General features: G+C 41.9%; 2 protein-coding genes across 2 annotated transcripts in view; one reads left to right on the forward strand and one right to left on the reverse strand.

Moving 5' to 3' along the window:
* Positions 1-11,265: 11,265 nt before the first annotated feature.
* On the reverse strand, positions 11,266-12,850 carry ier2b (immediate early response 2b). Its single transcript, XM_068704369.1, has one exon. It carries the CDS (start codon positions 12,690-12,692, stop codon positions 12,135-12,137), a length of 558 nt encoding a protein of 185 aa, XP_068560470.1. The 5' UTR covers positions 12,693-12,850; the 3' UTR covers positions 11,266-12,134.
* An 8,698-nt stretch (positions 12,851-21,548) lies between these two features.
* LOC137867901 (syntaxin-10-like) overlaps positions 21,549-22,500 on the forward strand; it is a 6,477-nt gene continuing 5,525 nt past the window's right edge. The window contains 2 exon segments of the mRNA XM_068704364.1: positions 21,549-21,618; positions 22,436-22,500. The exon segment at positions 22,436-22,500 is cut by the window's right edge and continues 11 nt beyond it. Coding sequence (XP_068560465.1) covers positions 21,584-21,618; positions 22,436-22,500 — 100 coding nt within the window. The 5' untranslated portion in view covers positions 21,549-21,583.

Here is a 22,500-nt window from a genome sequence, read left to right on the forward strand (position 1 = left end):
TCAAAGAATCAAATGACAAAAAATCTAAAAGATATTTAATGTGTGTGTGTGTGTGTGTGTGTGTGTGTGTGTGTGTGTGTGTGTGTGTGTGTGTGCATGTAAATGGAAGCTATGTGTGTGAGTGGACCTGCACTGTGTGTGTGTGTGTGTGTGTGTGTGTGTGTGTGTGTGTGTGTGTGTGTGTGTGTGTGTGTGTGTGCACGTGTCCTGACAACATCAGCTACAGTAGGTCACCCTCAGTGCCTTACACTGTACAGGACACGATGATTTCTCCCTCTGAGACAATCACGGCACGCATGTGGGATCACAATGTCCTCGTCGCCACCTTCATCCTCCCTCCTCCCTCCTCCCTCGCCCACTCCTCACCTTCCTCTGGGATCACTTAAGTTGAGCCAGGACGTGTGTGTGTGTGTGTGTGTGTGTGTGTGTGTGTGTGTGTGTGTGTGTGTGTGTGTGTGTGTGTGTGTGTGTGTGGGGGGGGGGGGGGGGGGGGGGGGTTGGACAAGGGGAGGATGGAGGGAGGGGGGGGTTCAGTAGATACTCATGTCATTTCTCTCACCCATTCTCTCCCACTGTATTGTACATTTTGGCTCAGTAATTCTTGTGTATATAATCCATAAACTTTCTGGAAAAACTCATCGTGTTCATCTGCTTTTCTTCCTCCTTCCCTCGTGTGATACCGCTCACGGACACTAGGTGGTGGGCTCGAGCTGTCATTGCCACTCATTGTGAGCGTCTGTGACTGCGGCGTGGGCTGACTGGGTTCACGCTCACATGTGTGGGTGTTGCTTTGTCTGTGAGCGTCCGTCTGAGTCTTTGTGTTCGTCTTCGGTTCTTTATGGAGTCCGGCGGGTAGTTGGGGGTGAATTCCTTGATGATTTCTGCACAATAATCTATAATTTATTCACTCTAATTAATAATTTGTTCTCCGAAATTATGTGTCGCATAAAATACAGCATGTTTAAAGCTGCACTAATCAGGAGAAAACAAAAAATCACCTTTGAATAATCACCTTAAAGGAGCAGTGTGTAGGATTTAGAGAGTTCTGTCAGCAGAAACTGAATATAATATTAATTTTGTGTGTCATATTAGTGTATAATAAGATTTGTTGTGTTTTCGTTAGCTTAAAATGAGCCTAAATAGGTAGACTGACACGCCGCCATTCTGCTACAGAAGCCCAGAGAGGACAAACTAAACACGTACGGCAACCGAGTGAAGGAAGCGTCTTAAGACCTGCATTCTCTCTAGTGTCCAGCAGGGGGCGACTCCTCTGGTTGTATAGAAGTCTAGTCTAAAATGACTCTACTTCTCTCTTGATTTATTCCCTCAGTAAACATTGTAAACATGAGTTTATGGTCTCCATCTCTAGTTTCAAGTCTTTTTCAACACAGCATGATGTTCATTTAGTAAAAAATAACCTGAAGGCCACCGTAGTTCTCCTACACACTTGGAAAGGTATTGTAATCTGCAACTTCACCGCTCAATCCTGCACACCGGTCCTTTAAGAAGAGCTTAGCCTATTGCTAAAATGTTAAAAAGCTAACAGTCAGCAACTGACGCAGACACGGAGCAACATTAGCATTAATTTATGAGTAGTGTTTGTGTCCAACCTGACACATTAAAGTGTTACAGATGCTCCCTTTAGCTCTGTTTTGGTCTAAACCATCTGATGTAGTTGTTTCACTTTGTCGTGCTGAGCGGAAGCGTGAACCTGAACCTTTTAATGCAGCATCGGGACTAGCGCTCAGAAAGTCTGGCGCTAACAGGTGCTCTTTGCTAGTACTGTTGTGCACGTTGTCAACGTTTTCTACCTCAGATTCTTGCCGGACTCAGTGCTGATTTACAGTGAATTAATTCCTCAGAGACGAGAGTAAAAGTGTCTCCTGCTGTCGCGATAGCAACCCCCAAGGGCCCTCTCTCTCCCTCTCCCTCCCTCTCTGTTTCCATCCATCTCTCTCTCTCTCCTCCATTCGTTTCCATCACCATCAAACCCAGTGGAGACAGGTTGCTTCCAGAAGATCTGTCCTCACGCGTTGACGTCAGCGTCCCGGAACGCTGGAGGGCCGATCGCTCCCAAAACATCCCGAGGAATTGTTTTTATTTCATTCTTTAACCTTTTGTAACTCGGATTTCTGATTCTTCTTCTCTGACCATCAAAGCATTTGCTGAGTCTTGTGCTCAGAGTAGATGTTTGGGTCCTTGAACAAAACAGGGGAAAGCGACACATTTACAGTTCACTGACGTAAAAATGGACACAATTTATTAATTTGGCATTTCGTGCTTGATTGGTTTAGGTTTGCAAAGGCCAAAATGAACCATTAGCTCCTTTATTGGGCGACATGTTTGGTAACCTATCACTTAAAAGAAGTCAAGATTGAGATGTCAAAAGAATTAGATTCCAATCCCGTAAACTCTTGCTGAAGATTAGAGACATTTCTCTCTTAAACCCATGTTCAACACTGAGCCGTCCACCATCCAGTGGTAAGAACTAGCTACAAAGGGTTGAATATCATTTAATTGTCGGTGCAGAGATGCATTGGGAAAACTTTGCGAAGCAACCGTCAACCACCCATCTTATCGTCTCCATGCAACCCATCGGACCCAGTAGAAACCGAACCAGTGCCACAGTAGAAAACCATACAGGATTCACTCAGCAAGTCGGGGGGAAAAAAAGAGAAAAAAAATAAATAAACATACATGGCAATTTAAGATAAAAGAGAAGTATTTAATTACAGATTTGCATGTGCAATGTGCATGCCACTATGTGGGGTAACAAGTCAACTTCAGGAATTAAAAAAATAAATAAATATAAAGAAAAAAGTATATATATGTAAAAATATATATAGATAGATGTTTTTAAGAGCAATGTGTTTCTTTTTTTCTTCTATTTTTAAAAACAAAAAAAGAAAAAAAACTGACCAAAAAAAAAAAAAAAAAAATGAAAACAAAAATCATCCTGATAAAAAAAAAAAAAAAAATGGAAATGACTTTGGTGATGAAATCAAAGAATGTTTGTTTGTTATATTTGCCAGTTATTTCACGGGGGAAAAAAACGTGGGGGGGGAAACAAGGATAGATAACACTTTAACTAACATTACAAAAAAAAAAGAAAAAATGATTTTAAAAAGGGGGAGAAGGAATAGAAAACGTTTCCTTGATGAAAACAACCCCTTTGAGAGTAAAGAGCTGCCTGAATCTGGTGATGTTATTCCTGTTTATTCCGGATATGAAATCCCTTCTTTCTCTCTCTCCCTCTCTCTCTCTTTCTCTTTCTCTAACCATCTCCTTCTCTCCCTCTGTTTCTTTCTCTATCTATCTCTGCTGTTTCTACCAGTGCATTTTGTAATTTCAAACAGAACTCTTCCTAAAGAACCTGAATAAACCAGAGAGAATGCATTCTACCCATCTTCTTGTCCGCTTTATTGATCCTGCACCCTGCAACACTACACGCAGTAACACAGTTGAGTAGCCAGATTACACAAAGTCTGACGTTTTCGCAGTCCTATTACAGGTAAAAAGTTTGTTTCAAGGATTTTGTGAAACAGTCATATGGAGACAAATGTCATATGAAGTTTTGAGTGCAACCTCCCAGCGACGACATTTTTCCACCATCGGGTTTTGTGAGGATTAAACAAGATGCATAATGTGTTAAATTGGTGTTAGAAGAGCTGCTTCCTCCTGTTTACATGTCTTTATGCTAAGCTAAGCTAAACGGTTTCCTGGCACCAGCTTCAAAGAGCACTTCCTGTTCCCTCGTCTCAAAGTCAACGTGTTTTTTACTTGTGTTTTTGGTTAGACGTCTGAAATAAGATCTGTGGTTAACACAAGCTGTAGAGATGCTTGTTCTACAATATAAAATAAAAGCTTTAGAAGAATTAGGTGGTTGCTAACAAGTGCTAACAAGTGTAAATGAGACGACTAAATGTCCTCACTAGAACACTAGTCCTCCTTTAGCTTAGTGGTGGAGACGTGAAGTCATGTGACCGTGGTGGAGTTCCTTTATATCCTAAAGTTAGCTTTATAGACTAAAGTTAGCTTTATATCCTAAAGTTAGCTTTATAGACTAAAGTTAGCTTTATAGCCTAACGTTAGCTTTATAGACTAACGTTAGCTTTATAGACTAAAGTTAGCTTTATAGACTAAAGTTAGCTTTATAACCTAACGTTAGCTTTATATCCTAAAGTTAGCTTTATAGACTAAAGTTAGCTTTATAGCCTAACGTTAGCTTTATAGACTAACGTTAGCTTTATAGACTAAAGTTAGCTTTATAGACTAAAGCTAGCTTTATAACCTAACGTTAGCTTTATAGCCTAACGTTAGCTTTATAGCCTAACGTTAGCTTTATAGCCTAATGTTAGCTGTATAGCCTAAAGTTAGCTTTATAGTCTAAAGTTAGCTTTATAGCCTAATTTTTAAAGATTATCTTGATGAACAAAGTATCATAATGTTCGTCACACAGTTTATATTCTGCAATATTTAAAAAGTCAAATGGAAAGAAATCCCATTGTCTTTTTTATTAGGGGGGGGGGAGTGATGCTAGCCTCTGGGGGTTGGACTACGACGTCATCACTGCAGCTCTCTGTTGAGCTCTACTGTCGAAGTCATTAAACTGCTCTAGTGCATCTTTCTCCTTCTGCATTTCGGCTGCGTTACTCAGCAGGAACACCAAAGATGCCAAAAAAAAAAAAAAAGCCCACACAGTCTGCTATTTGGTTTTACATAATTTGAATCAGTGAAAGAGTCTGTTACAGCGTTGAGTCATAACTTACTTCCTAAGCCTGTGGCCCTGTCTTGTTGAGGCGCCGTGTCGTCAGTCTTTATCTTCTGCTCACGTTGTACACATCACAACCTGTGTTAGTTCAAACTAAAAGACACCGACTGAAGAACCGGGGGACACAAAGGGTTTATCACGCACAGGAATCATGATTATAAGATGGAGGTTGGACGGCTGCAGGTATTGTTCACAAAATATATATTTTAAAGTCATGAAATATGATTCATTGTTAGGAATTAAACTTTACATGGTCAGTAGCAGAACGTGAACCTCCTACAATATGAAACTGTCAATTACAGGTTTGTACAGTTCTAGAATATTCCATTGCAGACATTTTATACTCACATTTTTACGGTATGTCAAACTTTTAAAGCATGTGATTACTTCTCCTGTGACTGCAGATTACATAAAATTACTGTTTTTATTTCTGACAGTTTTGGCAGCTTCCCCACACACAACAACAATGAAGGTAACAGTATTATTTATCTATTTCAGTGTGGTAGAAACAGTTAATACACAAAACCAAGTGGTGAAGAGTATCAAAGTAAAAACTGATTAATCATTTTGAAGAAGCAAAGTACACTTTTATCAAATTAATAATCTGACTGTATTAGTTTATAAATATAGTGAAATTAAATTACAAAGTTTTAAAAATAAAATGTGTACAAAACATTTCTTGATAAATTGATATCTAATAATCTAACGTGACTTTTAAAAACACGTTGAAATCCAACGCCTCCTCACCAAGTGTCCTCGGTTTGCCTCCCTCTTCCTCCTCCTCTCTGTCTACGTCCAACACTACGTCACCGACACACACACACACACACACACACACACACACACACACAACCTTTTTGCTGTGTCCTACACTTTCCCCTCCCTGTGTGGTCACATCTTTATTGACATCCCTCCTCCTCCTCTCTTTCCCCCTTCCTCTCTTTGAACACCTCGTCCTGCAGCCCTCCTCCTCCTCCTCCTCCTCCTCACATCTATCTTTCCTCCTCTCTGTCCGTCCGTCTGTTCGTCCATCTCTCATCTTCCTCACATACAAACCTCTGATGTGTCATTTGACTGACACCTAAAGAGGCTAAAAAAAGAATTATATCCTAATTTTTGTGAAAAGATGCAATTATCTGTGGGCTTTAAGGACGTTTAAAAACACTGAAAGCATCACCTCCAGCCATCAGCCTTCCCACTGCATCATGACACACACACACACACACACACACACACACACACACAGTCACACAAAGCCAGATGTACTGGACAGCTCTGTCCTCCTGCAGCTGAGTCTTAAAATAGACCCCTCCTACACATTCTGTTGCCCGCCGGCATCAATGCATCACTTCCTGTCTCTGCTGCTGCTGCCACACACACATTCACACACACACACACACAAGGACACACACAAGGACACAAGCAGGCATTCTTCCTCATTCACATTCACAGTCAGTCCTCTGCTGTAATGAAACGTCTCAGTCAGCCACACAGAGTCGGCGCTGTGAGAGGGCGTGAGGTCATGTGTTCACAGCCTCCTGACATGTGATCATTGAAATGATTAAACACACACACACACACACACACACACACACACACACACACACACACACAGAGAAACAACACGTTAATTGCTTCCCTTTTCATTTCAAGAGACGAGCCACTTTCTACGTCCTCACTGAAACGCTTTGATCTTCTTGTATTTGGATTTATTTTAACTGATACATTGTAAATATCATAACATACACATAATGACAACCACATTAAATATAGTCCATATGTTTAAGGTTTTACGTATAAAAATAAAGATTTAAATTGATCTTAGATTAGTAAGAATTCCCAATATTTTCTCTACAGTCCTTTAATATAAAACATGTGTAATATACATGTATGTGTTATTTAATCCAGTCAAATATTGATTTGCACCCAAACCACGATGCACTCATCCTAATGGAGACACACACACACACACACACACACACACACACACACAATGACATATATGCATCTGCACACGGCTGCCTCGCCTCTGATTGGCCGCTCGGTGTATCTGCCTCACATCACAGGCGGGTGCCGGTCGATGCATGCATCCTGTGTGAAGACGCTTCCTGCGCTGGTCTTTTTTTAGCTCTGAGCTGTTAGAGCTCCACGTCACCGTGACTGTCTGGCCTCTGCACTCTGCATCTTAATCAGGTTGCCACACACACACACACACACACACACACACACACATATATGTATATATGGCCATAATGGTGCAGGATTGCTCCAAAGAATCCATCACTGAAACCGTGACCCCAATTTGCTTTGCTATACAGTTACACAGAAATGTTAAACAACAATCAAACGCCGACAATGAACTGATCTCATTATCAAGCATTGTGTGTGGATGTGGATTCATCCACAGCTGAAAATAGTCCCCAAAAAGTCCCGACAGTTCACACATCTTAGTGAAAAAAATACACAATTTTCCAGAGCCGAGGGCTTCAAACGCCCCAAAAACATAAAATGTGAAAATGATATAAACAGAGATGTTTTGTTCGGAGTTTAAAGGGACAGATCCCCACCCAAAATCAATAACACAGAGAATAACTGTATTATAAGCAGTAATAACTGTATTATAAAGCAGTAATAACTGTATAATAAAGCAGTAATAACTATTATAAAGCCGTAATAATGCAGTAATAACTGTGTTATAAAGCAGTAATAACTGTATAACAAAGCAGTAATAACTGTATTATGAAGCAGTAATAACTGTATTATGAAGCAGTAATAACTGTATAATAAAGCAGTAATAACTGTATTATAAGCAGTAATAACTGTATTATAAAGCCGTAATAACTGTATTATAAAGCAGTAATAACTGTATAACAAAGCAGTAATAACTATTATGAAGCAGTAATAACTGTATTATGAAGCAGTAATAACTGTATAACAAAGCAGTAATAACTATTATGAAGCAGTAATAACTGTATAACAAAGCAGTAATAACTGTATTATAAAGCAGTAATAACTGTATTATAAAGCAGTAATAACTGTATAACAAAGCAGTAATAACTATTATGAAGCAGTAATAACTGTATAACAAAGCAGTAATAACTATTATAAAGCAGTAATAACTGTATTATAAAGCAGTAATAACTGTATAACAAAGCAGTAATAACTATTATGAAGCAGTAATAACTGTATAATAGCAGTCCATTCACAGGCCACGTTTAAAGACCGTTGTACATCAGATTTTCTGGGTAAAGCTGTGATAAAACACTGTGACATAAAAGGAACAGAACAATCAGTTTTCCTGAAAGGCAGATTTGCACCTCTGGCTCCATCAGAGCCTCTTTAAAGCACGACGTCAACAGAACAAGCCTGCAAATTAATTAACAGAATAATAAATCAAAAGCTCCCGTCTCTGAGACACAATATATATATATATATATATATATATATATATATATATATATATATATATATATATATATATTTCTAGAGAAAGACTAGAGAAAGGCTGGTGATACTGTTTGATTTGAGCCATCCATGGCCGTGTTGCACTATCATTGCCGTGTGGAACATTGTGTTCCAGCGTCTCGGTGGATAACTTGCAGCTCTCAGACACTCGTCTCCTCTGAGCAGCAGAGTCGTGGACGTGAATCGATCCAGACGTCCTTTAACAACAGAGTGGTTTAAACGAGGACGATGCTGCAGATTCATTCTACTTCTTCATCCCACATCAGTGGTCTAAATATCAAGAGGGATCGACGACAAAACAGGAGATTTCTGGCATCCAAAACTCACCTCATTATGTCATTTCACTAAACTCATTAGCATACATAAGTGGCATTGTCTTTATTAGCAAAACAAATTACCTTTTTTAAACTTAAATCATCATTTTTCAGAATGATAAACAGAACTACAGCCTGAAATCCTCTCTGGATGAATAATTACTGCTGCTTTAAGAGGATTTACATTATATATAACCCATGTATGACCCAGATCTTATTAAATATTAGTTTTTCTGATAAGCCAGTGATGTCGGCAGATCAGGGTCACGATGGCTAAGCTCTCATCCGCGTGTTTATGCGTATACGTTCATATGCTGCGTGGATATTAGACGGTGTAAACAGCTGCTGAGCCTCAGACGTGTGAAAACAGCAGCAGAACAAAAACACGACGCGATTCACGTCAGCGGCTCCCGAACCTGGACAAGAAAAAACAAGATTTAGTTTATTTATTCTGAATTTATTTGTCTTATTTGTGATAATTATAATATATATGATTATAGCAAGTAAGTTGATCATTGATGAGTTCTGACAAACATTGTCTGGTTCCAGCTTCTCAAATTAGAAGATTTGCTTCCAGTCATATATAAATATATAAATACATATATGTATATTGACAGTGACATTGACGACATGTTGAAGAAGGAACCACAGAAGTCGCTGACGAGGCACATTATGGTTTAAGCATCTTTACAGTTACTCACAATAAGAGACGAGAGCAGCAGACGCAACGCGACACGGAGACGTCCGAGCGTTGTCCACAGAGAGGAGGACGATGTAACGCTCGCCCGTCCTCCTCCCATCATCGGCTGACGGCGTTTGCTCAGTTTCCATGGAGACGTTCCGTTAAATGAGCCATGATGTCATCCAGGCTTTCTTGCAGGACGAGTCGTCCACGTCGTACATAACAGGTGGACCTGGTCTCAGATACACCGAGCTTCATGGAGGCCTCGGGTTTTATTCACATTATTCCACAATTTAACACATTTGATTTATGGTAGTATTGTCTTCTTCAACTTTATATATATATATATATATATATATATATATATATATATATATATATATATTATATTATATATTATATTTGAGTTGTTCTCATTGTTTTTCTTGTGTTTCTTTGTTGTCTCCTGATCGTTATGTGTCACTCTGTTAGCTTAGTTTCTCTTTCTTCTTTGTGACATTTAGTTGTAGTGGAGCTCAGCTGTATAAGTCCGGGGCTTCTTCACCTCTTCTGACACATTTCCTATTCTGCTTTTTGAAGGGGGATTCTATACAGTCATGTGTGTGTGTGTGTGTGTGTGTGTGTGTGTGTGTGTGTGTGTGCGCGCGCACATAAAAAACAAAGTCAAATTTCCCAAAGTAATGAATGAAGTCATTGTCAACTTCTTCTCCTCTTTCTCTTCCTCATCATCACTCTGAGTTGGAAAGAGGAAGAAGGTCGTGATGATGATGATGATGGTGATGATGATGATGTTTTATTAACCCCTTAACATCCTCCTCTCTGAATACTCTGTGTAATACTGTGTCTGGATCTTTGTAGTCTAATCTGTAGTTCCATAATATTAAACCTCCATGTTCTTGACTTTGTCATTCCTGCAGTTACTTTAATGAGTATTATTATTATTATTATTATTATTATTATTATTATTATAGTTAATAACAAAGAGACATCCATATAAGGAGAGGAAAGAAAGCCTTTCATTTATGGAGGACATCATCATCAGTCCTCAGTTCTTCATCATCTCTCTCTCCCCCTCTTCTTCACTCAGATGCTGCGTTAATATGTGGGAGAGAAGAAGTGAGGAGGAGGAGGATGATGATGAAGATGATGATGGTGAGAGACGCCACAGGTGAACAGAGAAAAACAAATGGATATCAGCATGAAACTTCCACAGATGATTACTCACACTAAGACGAGTCTTTCTTGTATTACGAGTTTTATGAAATGTTATGTTTAAATATGCAAATGAGGCGTTATATAATGGTAACTTTTGGTAAATTTAGAAGAAATCTACAGACGTAAACAAACAAAGTAGTAAAATAAACATCTGAATGTGTATTTTGGATGTGTTTTCTTTCCACTAGTCTGAAAGAAGTCTTGACAGAGAAGCCTGTCTGTCAGGTGTCTCCCTTCAACAATAATCAGGAAGTGGATCAAAACCAGAGCGACCAGAACAACCGGATCAGCATCACCTGCCGGTAAGTCAGCTGTCAGGAAGCCGCTGCCGCTGCTGCTGCTGCTTCTGGTGACGATGGCGATGACGAAGAGGCCCCCGGGCTGTAAACACTACCTGCTGTGTTTTGGCCCCCGGCGAGGTTGTGTAACATCTCTGTTTTTTGTTATTATCCCTCCGTCTGAATCAGTGTCGGGTCACGGCGGGAGGGAAGGATGTGAGTCACGGCTCTGTCGTAAGCCACGGGAAACGGTACAACCCCGGACTCAAGGGTGTGTGTGTGTGTTGTTTATTTGAATGTGTGTGTGTGTGTGTGTGTGTGTGTGTGTGTGTGTGTGTGCCTCACTGTAAGCATGAGATTAGCGGCGGCAAGCCAGACACGGTGCTGGGTTGTACCAACTTGCTCCCTCTTATAAAGGATTGACCCTGTGAACCGCGGCCTAATATAGACCAATAGCCCTTTAATTTGGAAATAAGATGCCACTGTGGTGCGTGTGTGTGTGTGTGTGTGTGTGTGTACAAAGAGAGCAGAACAACTGAGTACTCTTTACAATGTTTTTTTATTACAAATATTTACACCTTTCATTAAAAAGCAGCTTGGAATGTGAGGTAATTTTTTTTTTTTTTCACAGGTCTGAACATTTCATTGACATAAAAACACACAACATGACTTCCGACGCCACGTGGACAGCCTCAAAGCACCGTGTGAACAGGCTGTACGGGACATGTCCCCTGTAGCAGCGGTATTGATTCACCAAAGTCCACAGCAGCAGTGCAATGCGCCTGTGTGTGTGTGTGTGTGTGTGTGTGTGTGTGTGTGTGTGTGTGTGTGTGTGGCAGTGAGTCTGCCCCAACTGTCCTTCCTCTGTCGGGCCTGGTATCCCGGTATGAAGGCAGGAAATTCCCTCAAGTCCTCGTTGTGTGTGTGTGTGTGTGTGTGTGTGTGTGTGTGTGTGTGTGTGTGTGCGTGCGTGCGTGTGTGTGTTTGTTTTGACTCATATCACTCTCTGCTGATTCACACGCGCGCACGCGTTTGAGTCAGCGACAAGTCACTTGTTTTGGAAGGTGAATCATCAAAAAGCAACTTCCTCCTTCGGTTTCTTCCTCAAACTTTCCGGCCCCGTGCAGCTCTCTGTCTCCGGGCCTGCAGAGGAGAACTCTGTGGCGGGGAGGGGGGGCGCCGGAGGCATCGCCTATAGCCCGGCAGGCACACTCAGATCGACCGGAGAGCTCGCACCATGGTCCCGGTTAATCCCTCTGTCCCGGGACCGCCGATGTAGGTCAGCTCCTTGGTGCGCCAAAGGTGTGTGTGGGGGGGGAAGGTCAACCCGCCCCTTGTAGGTTTACGAGGAGTTCAGAATCACTCCACTCCAAAGTCCAATTGGAGGCTTATTTCCTCCCTCCATCCGTTCAAAAAGCGGGAATAACCCGATTTAGAGACAGCGCGGTCAGGGACTCCGCGGCCCCGGCGCGACAGCTGGCCGGCGGCGCCGCGTGCCGCTCCTCGCCGGGCTCCAGCCTCGCCCTCTTGCTGGGGAGGAAGTCGGGCGCCGCCGACGCCTTGCCCCGGCGTTTCCTGGACTGCTTCGTGGGGCTCATGTTCTCTTTGTCCTCCGCGGTTTCCCCGTCGCACCTTTCGTCCTCGCCGTCCGACTCCTCTGAGGGCGGCTCGGCGGAGATCAGCGCCGGCTGGGGCTCGGGCTGAGGCTCCGGCAGCACGGTGTGTTCCCCCGAGCAGGAGCCGGTCTCCATCGGCTCCTCCGACGTCGGCTGCGCGCCGCACAGCTCCTCGCTCTCCCGGGAGGAGTGGTAGATGTCCCGGGCGGACCTCATGACCATGGAGAGCAGAAGGCTCCGGTGGAGTCTCAGTCCGCCTCGCTGGGTCCTGGAGGCGTACAGCTTGCTTATCGACACGGCCAGGATCCGTCTGGCTTCGGCGTTCACTTCCATAGCGGTCGTGGCACTCATTGTTCTTTCTTTATTATTTGTTGTTATGCGTAATTACGCACAGTTGTTTTGGCACTTTCACCAAATGGCTCAACGGGCAGACGAGCTGTGTCTTCAGTTCCTCGTCTCTACTCGTGTCTCAGCTCTTCGCCGGTTCGCACAGAAATGAGAGCGTAGAAGTAGAAGGGTGGCGTTTTATTTCCTCTTTGACGTAACATGGACTTCATTCCTCAGTAAGTGACAATCAGGCGCCGCCCACACCTGCTGTAGCTGCAGCGCGCGCGCACACACGCACACACACACACACACACACACACACACAAACGCCATCTGTTCCGTCTACCGTTTTTCCCACAGTTCATCTCTTTTATTATGTAGATCATCTGCTTCTGCTGCAAGTCATTTCTCGCTACATTTCTATCAATTAGATGAAAATATGTTTTATTATCAATTCATCCTGTTTCCATGAGTAGCTTCATAAACACGAGGGGAGATGTTTTGTGTTCTTGTTATTCTTATCTCAAACACAAATGACTGAATGTCTTCTTTTATTTGCACCATTAAATGACGCGTAAATCAGCATTATTACCTCATTTATAGCGCATGTTTTATTCACAGCTGTTCCATTGATACAGACTCAGTGTGTCAAACAACAACATTCTATAAGACAACATGTCGAGATAATAAACACAATTTTCTGAAATAGATTCAGTAAATCAAGTGTCTTAAACATTTAAAAACCTCCAAAATAATGTTTATTATCATACATGATATACAGTAATGTAGCCTTTATTTAGGATAATACACTTTATGTATTAAAGGATAGTTTCATGTGAGAGATTCTACAACAAAGTCACGTTTCTGTCCTGAAATAGACCTCCACGATGACACGGAAGCGGTCACATTTACCGCGGTGTTTGGGGAAACGTTGCAGTGTTACAGTCAGTCAGTGAGGAGTGAGGAGTGAGGATGTGAGGAGTGAGGAGTGAGGAGATGACGGTCACTGTTTACGTTCCGCTGAAGAGCAGCAGCAGCGCTTTGAGATCTGCGTGGGAGAAGGAAACGTGTCTCCAGTTCCTCGGGAGTTTCTCTCTCTCTCTCTTTCTCACAAACACACTACGTCACTCTCTCACACGCTCGGACTCCATATATGGTCCATCCGGTAGTAACCCCCCCCCCCTCCCCCCTTTCCTCCTCCTCCTTCTCCTCCACCTCTTGGGGACGCGCACAGCGGAAAAGCCGTGACGCGAACGCGCAACCACATCCCTCCCTTCCTTCCTCCCTCCGCGTCCTCTCCTCGGTGCACCCGGGCACCAGGGGCGATGGCGTCATCTCTGCACCATATATGGAGTTGTCACCGGTGAAAAAAAAAAAAAGAAATGAGGTTACCAAGCAGAGCCGCGCGCGACTGAGGTCAAAACGGCCGCGAGCACCGTGATGAGGCTTTCAAGTGCAGATGGCAAATGTAAACATGTTAGATTGACGCGCATGCGCTCCGTCGGCCTTCTTGTCTTTTAATGACGTGACATATTTCTTAAACACAATACATTACGATAATGTTCTTGTTATTAATGCATTAATAACAAGAACATTTTGGACTAACTGGTTTTGCACATTCTTCTATTTTTGCACACATGAGTTGGACTCATTTGCGATATATTTTTTAGGTTTAAGATTTTTAAATAGACAGTTTGTATTCATACTCATTGTTCATGCGGGGGGATGGCCAAATGTAATAAAACATTTAAAAAAAACAAAAAAAATTTAATAAAACATAAATATAAAATATATTTTTAAATATTTTTTACACTTTCCAGAACTACTTATGGTTTGTTTTCTGCTCTGCTGTTGCTCATACTAAATGTCTCTCCTGGGGATAAATATATATATATATATTAAAAAAATATATATATATATAATATATTAAAATATATATATGTATATAAAAAATATATATACAGTATATATTAAAAAATATATACATATATTTTCTCAATGGACAGCAAGCAAAGTGATGGAGCGTTGAGGGATGTTTTACACGTCACACATGCAACATATGAAGTATCCACATCTGTATTTATTTTTACTTGTTGGCCATAACAAGAAAAATACCATCATCACAATATAAGTGTGAATTAAAGAAAAATGATTTCTGACTTTGTCGTAGATACAAAAATATGACTATTATGAACACTCTAATCAGCCCACTGCTGATCATAACTGCGCCTGTCATAGAAGTGCCGCCCGGTTGCTGGATAACTATTCATTCAGTGTGCAAATTACACTTCTGCCCCCCGAGCTGTCAGATGCTGTAAAAACAAGCCAGACGTCACCATGGTAACCACACTGCCGTTCCCTCCCACGTGACGCGAGCATCAGAAAACACTAAACACCGTAATGGACACCAAATGTCTGAGCAGCAACTGTGCCGAGATGTCTCACTGCGTCTGCAGGCTCAACAACTTCAAACTGAACTAAATGATAACAAAGAAAAGGGCGTTTTACTCGTAATGGCACATTTTAATTGCATAAGCTGGATTGTCAAACATGGAGCTTTAATCAAACAGCATGTGGTCAAACCCTCACATGCACTCACTCATCACATCTGCTTTAAAGGAGAAGGTGTGAGTTATTTAAACTCACCAACAGAGAGCAGTTCAGCCAAGAACAAACAACTAAACATGACTTCACTTCAGGTCTGTACCCGACCGGTCGCCATGGTGAGAGTGTTGTGTGTGTGATTACACTTAACTCTGCCTCTGCCCGAGGCCAAATGGGCGGTGGAGTGTGTGTGACTGTGTGTGTGTGTGTGTGTGTGTGTGTGTGTGTGTGTGTGTGTGTGTGTGTGTGTGTGAGTGTGTGTGCAGGTCCGTGTGTGTCTATGTGTGCAGAGCAGAGGGTGGGGCCTGCTGCTTCACTCGCGACCTACAGTATTTCTCTGTGGAGCACAAACACTGGTTGGTAGGACTGGGAAATGACCCAGTTGCCAAAATATGACACTTAACAGGCAGAGAGCTTGGAGACCGTTGCCACAATTCACATTATATAACCATTATGTGACAACTTCTGCTGTTTGTAGCGCAGATTAAGAGATTTTAAAGGACCACAACACAACAGTGTGTAACAGGTTTGAATGTGTTGTGGGTCTTTAGTGTGTAACAGGGTTGTGGGTCTTTAGTGTGTAACAGGGTTGTGGGTCTTTAGTGTGTAACAGGGTTGTAGGTCTTTAGTGTGTAACAGGGTTGTTGGTCTTTAGTGTGTAACAGTGTTGAATGTGTTGTTGGTCTTTAGTGTGTAACAGTGTTGAATGTGTTGTAGGTCTTTAGTGTGTAACAGTGTTGAATGTGTTGTTGGTCTTTAGTGTGTAACAGTGTTGAATGTGTTGTTGGTCTTTAGTGTGTAACAGTGTTGAATGTGTTGTTGGTCTTTAGTGTGTAACAGGGTTGTAGGTCTTTAGTGTGTAACAGTGTTGAATGTGTTGTAGGTCTTTAGTGTGTAACAGGGTTGTTGGTCTTTAGTGTGTAACAGTGTTGAATGTGTTGTTGGTCTTTAGTGTGTAACAGTGTTGTTGGTCTTTAGTGTGTAACAGTGTTGAATGTGTTGTTGGTCTTTAGTGTGTAACAGTGTTGAATGTGTTGTTGGTCTTTAGTGTGTAACAGTGTTGAATGTGTTGTAGGTCTTTAGTGTGTAACAGTGTTGAATGTGTTGTTGGTCTTTAGTGTGTAACAGTGTTGAATGTGTTGTTGGTCTTTAGTGTGTAACAGTGTTGAATGTGTTGTGGGTCTTTAGTGTGTAACAGGGTTGTAGGTCTTTAATGTGTAACAGTGTTGAATGTGTTGTGGGTCTTTAGTGTGTAACAGGGTTGAATGTGTTGTGGGTCTTTAGTGTGTAACAGGGTTGTAGGTCTTTAGTGTGTAACAGTGTTGAATGTGTTGTGGGTCTTTAGTGTGTAACAGGGTTGTAGGTCTTTAGTGTGTAACAGTGTTGAATGTGTTGTTGGTCTTTAGTGTGTAACAGGGTTGAATGTGTTGTAGGTCTTTAGTGTGTAACAGTGTTGAATGTGTTGTGGGTCTTTAGTGTGTAACAGGGTTGAATGTGTTGTAGGTCTTTAGTGTGTAACAGTGTTGAATGTGTTGTGGGTCTTTAGTGTGTAACAGGGTTGAATGTGTTGTAGGTCTTTAGTGTGTAACAGTGTTGAATGTGTTGTGGGTCTTTAGTGTGTAACAGGGTTGTAGGTCTTTAGTGTGTAACAGTGTTGAATGTGTTGTGGGTCTTTAGTGTGTAACAGGGTTGAATGTGTTGTGGGTCTTTAGTGTGTAACAGGGTTGTAGGTCTTTAGTGTGTAACAGTGTTGAATGTGTTGTGGGTCTTTAGTGTGTAACAGGGTTGAATGTGTTGTAGGTCTTTAGTGTGTAACAGTGTTGAATGTGTTGTGGGTCTTTAGTGTGTAACAGGGTTGTAGGTCTTTAGTGTGTAACAGTGTTGAATGTGTTGTGGGTCTTTAGTGTGTAACAGTGTTGAATGTGTTGTGGGTCTTTAGTGTGTAACAGGGTTGTTGGTCTTTAGTGTGTAACAGTGTTGAATGTGTTGTGGGTCTTTAGTGTGTAACAGGGTTGTAGGTCTTTAGTGTGTAACAGTGTTGAATGTGTTGTGGGTCTTTAGTGTGTAACAGTGTTGAATGTGTTGTAGGTCTTTAGTGTGTAACAGTGTTGAATGTGTTGTGGGTCTTTAGTGTGTAACAGGGTTGAATGTGTTGTAGGTCTTTAGTGTGTAACAGTGTTGAATGTGTTGTGGGTCTTTAGTGTGTAACAGGGTTGAATGTGTTGTAGGTCTTTAGTGTGTAACAGGGTTGTTGGTCTTTAGTGTGTAACAGTGTTGAATGTGTTGTGGGTCTTTAGTGTGTAACAGGTCTGAGAGCACAGAGTGCAGGCTGCTGGTTGAAGTGGATGGGCCTGTTTGATTGTGACAGGCAGCCTGATGTGTGTCGTGGTCTTGGTTTTGCATCCTGGCATCGTTCTCTATCACACATCGTTTTCCTCCTCTTAAAGCAGCTACATGTGAAACAACAGCAAACCAAGAAGAAGCTCCTGTTTTTAAATCCATCATCCTGGACTGAATGCATTCAGCAGCTTGTTGTATTTGTGACAATCCAAAGATGAAAGTAGGTCATCCTTACAAGGAGCACTTGAAGGCATCATTAGGGAATGGGTCAGGGTGTTTATTTATAGCCTCAACACTTCTCCGACTGGTTTCCTGCTCGTTGACTCTGGGACAGTTTTCTTTTGTTGCTCCTCGGTTCATTTCAGACTTTTGTTATGTTCCAGCGGAGGAGATTTTTCCTTTTCAACATCACAGTGTTTTTATAAAATGACTCAAACTTTCCACCGAAGCAGATCTGCAGTCAGCTGAGCCGGACGGTCGATGAGCAGCAGAGATTAGACAAGTGACGCAAGAAGGGGGGAAATGATAATAATCTTTTGGAGTTTTAACAAAAAAGAACCTAAACATTTAGAGATCGTTTCCCACTGCACAAAAAAAAAAAACGTTACAATTGGCGTTTATTCACGAGACGAATGACTTGACACCGAGGGTGCAATGCTGTGAGGCTCATTAAAGTGAATATATGGCCTAATAAATAAAACACATCAGGGATTTGGACAATTATTGTCCTTTATAAATGCACAAAGCATAAAACCACAAGACTGCATTGACAGAAACCTCGCTGACTATTGTAAAAAACATATTCAAACTCAACAGGAACAAAATAAAACTCTTCAAAACCGTCTCTGCTGGTCTTTCCACTGTTTCTAACGATCACCAAAATTTTGGTTTGGGAGTTTAAAAAGAGAGACAGAATAACAACAGATGTGAAAAAGAAGTCGCATCGTAACATTTTCACTGTTTACTGACCCTGTTCTCTTATTTTGGCGGGAACGAGTAGACTTGTAAAGGTTTTTTGTGTTATCTGAATGTACAGATTAGAGATTTGGGACTTGACATTACGTGTTATCGTGTCCCACAGTGTGTGAGCGACGATACCTGAGTTATACGCTGCACGGTCGTCACGCCGCTCCAGATGGTTGGCAACCCGTCGCCAGGTGTTTTGTCTGCTGACCCCCTGACAGACTCCCGCGTCACCGGTTCCAATTACACCGCGGAGCTACTCGACGTTAACCTCACATGTTTAACGACCAATCACAATCATTTTCAGCAGCGCGGAGGCTAATAGGGTGCAGCCTACAATGTGTTCTCCATCACTGGCGGTCAGATGGAGAAGCTAAAATCCAGCACAGGAGTGAAAACGAGCAGCAACATCGTCAATCTTCGATGCTACTCATTAGCTCATTAGCTTGTCGAGCTACGGAAGAACATTAACCACCAAAGATGGAGAATGCAACCTAAACAGATTGACTGATTGACTGTATCTGAGTTCATGTACAGAACATCAAACACCGTGGAGAGACTCTATTGAAACGGTTAAATGGGAGCTACACACAGTCCACTGGTCGTCGACGCGTTTAATGTCTTGCAGCCACAAATGCTGCCGGTGTTTCGGTTCAATTAAACACCGTGTTAACCGGTGACTCTCAGCCCGAATGCGTCCGTGGTTGACGGCAAGCTGTTGAAAACGAAAACAGCCTTCAATGAATTTTTAATTACAGACTAATCTGTGTTTATTATCAACCATTCATGCAAGTTACTACGAACGACCACGGGTGAGGAGGTCACCAGTTAACACGGCCACCGGTTGAACTGAAACACCGGTTTGCTCACGATCGAGTCGTGATTCTGTCTGAATCCTGTGGAACTAGAAGGCTCAATAGAAAAGAGAGGCTGACATCTGGAGCTGCTATTGTTAACTACTGGGCCTCACAGCGCCCTCTGGTGGCAGCCTACTGCCGAATAGTTACATTACATTTAAAAAATGTTGATAATGTACAAAGCTAGGTATTTTTATACATAAATACAAAGTCAGTGACCATCACGACACATCGTCTGTAGAGACTTGTTTAGCTAGCTCCTGTTGCTGTCGTGCTATTTGTTTTTTTTCTTGTTCATTTTGGCCTTAAATTACAAAAGATCGAGACTACATGTTGACCCAGATACCAGCCAGAGCTCTCACATCACATTGGTTTGTGGTCATTCCATTCAACAACAGTTGAATTTGAATTATGCAACCTTCGCACGAGGCCTCTCTACACCAGGGCCACAAGATTAGACAACGATGCTGTCCTAATCTCCTATTACTGACGCTAGTATTGTGATCGTATGCTCATGTTGATCTACTCCAGAGGCCTTCAGGGTTCCCTGAAGGTCTTGATCTGGACAAATACTCAAAAAATAAAAAACCTCCGACTGAAGAAATAGGATGAACTTCACCGTCGAGAGGGTTGATGACCAGATTGATCAGAAAATGAGATTTCATTTAGAGTTACATTTCTGACTCCTTCAGTGTGTTTGAAGAGGGGCCTTTTATAACTCTGGCTGTGAATTTTCACAGGACAGGAAGGCAGGAAGTGGAGTGAAGGAGGAGGGGAGGAGAGGAAACAGGACGAAGACAGGAAGGAAGGAGCTGCACAGGAAAAGGGTGGGATGGAGAGAAAAACCCACAGATTTAGAGACAAATGGGTGGAACAGGAAGGAGATCTGTGAAGAAAGAGCGTCTCAGCCGTATTGGAGGATTTGCTGATTCAGCAACACTCATTGATCCACTGTGTGTGAATCCTTTACTGATTCATGTTCCATGAGAACTGTATCAGATTTCCATTTCCTTCGATTGACAAACAGATTAAATTAGATCTGTGGAAGAGTGACTGTCTGTTGGATGAATGGTAAGAAATACACGTTTCCTATAACCATGGATGGGTTACTGAGTGGGACTACCAGGCACAGGCCCAGGGGCCCAAAGTGTCAGGGGGCTCCCTGGTCTTCACCTAAAAAAAGGTTCCTCGAAGAGACATGTACCGACCAGGAAGAGAGGACCACAAAGAAACAAATAAAACGACGGCAACGAGACTCAAAATTACTATAAAGAAACACAAAACAACTACAAAGAGACTCAAAACAAAGAGACTCAAAAAGATCACAACGAGACTCAAAAAGATCACGAAGAGACACAGAACAACTACAAAGAGACACAAAATAACTACAAAGAGACACAAAATAACTACAAAGAGACTCAAAACAACTACAAAGAGACTCAAAATAACTACAAAGAGACTCAAAATAACTACAAAAAGAGGCAAAACAACTCTAAAGTCAGTATGTGTCGCTCCTGTGTAGGAGAGGTTGTGGTAATATGGAGAAAGTCTGATCGGCAATTCACTGCAAGAGCTTTAAAGACTTTACATTGTTATGTGATATTTGCCATCTTCAAAAAAGAAGAAGTTTCTTTTAGAATAAATATGTTTTTATTCATGAATGTAAATTTAACATTTTATTAAAACTAATGTAGTTGTTTGTTTTCCTCGAGGATGTTGGGCAATATGTGAAACTACTTTATAATTTAACAAAAACACTTTATTATTATATTAAATAATTTATAATATTTGTGTCTAATGTGATATATCTTTGGCTCTTTTGCTCCGTACAGAATCTGTTTCATGTTCTTCTGTTTATTTTTGTTTGTTTACCATATTCTATTGTACATTTTCATATTTTTTATTTTTTAATTATGTCTTATACTATTGTACTGTTTTAATGTTATGCACCATGCCATTTTATATACTTTTAATATATATATATATATATGACACTATACATATATTCTTATAATTTATATATATTATATCTAAATGCCTTGTTTTGTGACGTTCATTGGCAATAAATCATTTCTAATTACAAAAAAGAAAAAAGTTTGAGCTCTGTCTGCCAAGTGCGCATGCGCGTAGAGGGAAGCGGAAGTAAGCATCATGTCGACAGAGGACCCGTTTTTCGTTGTGAAGGGGTAAGAAATGAACACATGAAGACCTAAAACTCACCGATGGCTCGAGCTAATTCAAGCCGCTACACGTGCACAGCTTAACAAGGAAGCAAAGATGATGTTTTCCTGAAAAAAAACTAAAAGTTACATGAGCGAAGTTGAGGCTAAAGCTAGCTGTAGCTAACTAGCATCGGGTGCTACCAGCAGCAGCGCAGGGGGGGGTCAGTGTGTGTGTTGACGTTTGTTTTAAACTCATTAAAGAGTCACTTCCGCACTGAAGCATCTTGTGTTGACATCGGGCTCTCGGTGCAGCTTTGGGACTCCGCTGTCAGGCAGTTTGCGAGGCGCTGCGAAGTTCAGAGAAAGGATGCTAACATGTAGCTGCTGTGTTTGTTTTGGTTAAACGAGGGGCGTGGCTACAGGAGACATGTTGGGGGCGGGGGGGCAAACTGCCAGGTGTCTGGGTGAAGGGTGAAGTACACTAGATAACTGTGAGTGTGTGTGTGTGTGTGTGTGTGTGTGTGTGTGTGTGTGTGAGAGTGTGTGTGTGTGTGCGTGTGTGTGTGAGAGTGTGTGTGCGTCTGTCTGTGTGTGTGTGTCTCTCTCTGTGTGTGTGTGTGTGTGTGTGTGTGTGTGTGTGTCTGTGTGTGTCTCTCTCTGTGTCTCTGTGTGTCTGTGTATGTGTCTTTGTGTCTCTGTGTTTGTGTGTGTGTGTGTGTCTCTCTGTGTGTCTGTGTGTGTGTGTCTCTCTCTGTGTCTCTGTGTGTGTGTGTGTGTGTGTGTGTGTGTGTGTGTGTGTGTGTGTGTGTGTGTGTGTGTGTGTGTGTCTCTCTCTCTCCAGAGAGGTGCAGAAGGCCCTGTCTCGAGCCCGGTCTCTGTTTGACAGATGGGAGGAGCTGTTGCAGG

The sequence above is a fragment of the Cebidichthys violaceus genome, unplaced genomic scaffold (assembly GCF_023349555.1).
Source record: "Cebidichthys violaceus isolate CVI_PGR_0920_01 unplaced genomic scaffold, fCebVio1.0.p SCAF_90, whole genome shotgun sequence".
NCBI lineage: Eukaryota > Metazoa > Chordata > Actinopteri > Perciformes > Stichaeidae > Cebidichthys > Cebidichthys violaceus.